Raw genomic sequence first — 1,644 nt, forward strand, 5'->3', positions numbered from 1 at the left:
TGATTAATTCCCTTACAGCCGCTGTCATACATCACAGCAGCAGTGAGCTGAGCACTGTGGATGATGAGACCTGAAACCATCCGTACACCTCAGCTCTAATCCCCCCTCTATTCCTTTATTCCCTCTCTCTCTCTCTCTCTCTCTCTCTCTCTCTCTCACACACACACACAGTAATAGGGGTCAAATTGCCAGTAAGCGTTTTAAAGGTGAAATTCAGAGCACTCACTGAAAATCCTGTTTTTTCGGGGGAAACCAACATAATGAATGCAAACTCTCTTTCAATATCCCCTCCACTCCCACCCATTAACCCCCCCCCCCAACACACACACACACACACACACCCTATCTCCAGTATAACCAGCCTATAGGAGAGGCACTCCTTAGCTCTGCTCAGTTCACTTGACTGAATCCTGAATCATACACAGAGGAGAAAGGGTGTGTGTGTGTATGTGTGTGTGTGTGTGTGTGTGTGTGTGTGTGTGTGTGTGAGTGTGTGTGTGTGTGAGTGTGTGTGTGTGTGTGTGTGAGCATGTGTGTGTGTGTGTGTGTGTGTGTTGGAGGGGGTGTGGGTGGGGGGTATGACCCGTGGTTAAGCAGGCTGCTTCATAATGGATGAACACGTATGGCCTCAGCGGCCACAGTAATGTGCACGAGTCATATCAGTATGCATGAGTGACGATTCATTAGTGTCAACGTTTTGTCTAATAGACTACAGCCTAAATTATTCCATTAGGAAGAAGAACTGTACTAAGCCTATAATGAATTTTAAAAGGAGACTATAGAAACATGACAGCAAAGCCTCAAGTCTTTATAGTAGTATTATATGACTATTATGGTGATATCATTGCAGATTTTTAAAAAAATGCCATAAATATCATAAGGTCACTATGGAGTACCCCAGGCACACTGTAAGGCCCTATAGGAATATATTAGAAATGCTTGAGGGATTATTTGTTAGGGAGTTGTATGAACAATGAATCATGTTTGGACTACATTTTACATTATTCCCTTATGAAAAATAATAATCCTGCAACATACAGTATTTTAGAGGGATACTAGCCTATATCAATATCACAGCCTATAAGTTACATGAATATTATATGAATATTATAGTGACACCATAGGAGATAAAAAACAAATACCATAAAGTAGGCCTAGGATAAGATAAGTGTAAACTCATTACCACAGGCGCACTGTAACTCCCTATGGGAATATTTTTGTGAACGGTTGAAAGTGAGGCCTACATTGGTGCATTAGCAATAAGTCTCCACTTTGTACCCTAACAACGATTTCTACTGTGGTGATGAAACCATAAATTGAAAATTGAAAATCACAGCCAGGCTCCTGGTTATGAATATGCAATGAACTTGTCACTGCACATGCACAAGTTAGCCTGTGGCTACATGCTATAGGAGATGATGTTTGACTAAATGGCCTATCACTAGAAGCAATAAGAAACATGTTTTTTCTTATAACAGGGAACAGTTGCACACATGACAGGATGATAATATCCAGCATCAGAACAGGAGTCCAGCCTGCTGTGTGGTCAAACTGCCTCACCTGCAGCCTCCGGCGCCGTATTATCCCCGAGTCATCCATGGCGTAACGAAGCGCAGTGGAGCTCCTGGTGGGGATTTCCCCCAC

The 1,644-nt window shown here is 42.6% G+C and overlaps 1 protein-coding gene across 1 annotated transcript in view; it reads right to left on the reverse strand.

Moving 5' to 3' along the window:
- Nucleotides 1–1,644, reverse strand: part of LOC139654199 (microtubule-associated serine/threonine-protein kinase 1-like) — a 39,274-nt gene extending 37,630 nt beyond the window's left edge. The window contains exon 1 of the mRNA XM_071531266.1: nt 1,561–1,644. Coding sequence (XP_071387367.1) covers nt 1,561–1,599 — 39 coding nt within the window. The 5' untranslated portion in view covers nt 1,600–1,644. The remainder of the gene's footprint in view (nt 1–1,560) is intronic.

The sequence above is a fragment of the Centroberyx affinis genome, unplaced genomic scaffold (assembly GCF_046629955.1).
Source record: "Centroberyx affinis isolate AG114_WGS23_722 - 3 ecotype Tasmania unplaced genomic scaffold, CSIRO-AGI_Caff_v1 ptg002059l_1, whole genome shotgun sequence".
NCBI lineage: Eukaryota > Metazoa > Chordata > Actinopteri > Beryciformes > Berycidae > Centroberyx > Centroberyx affinis.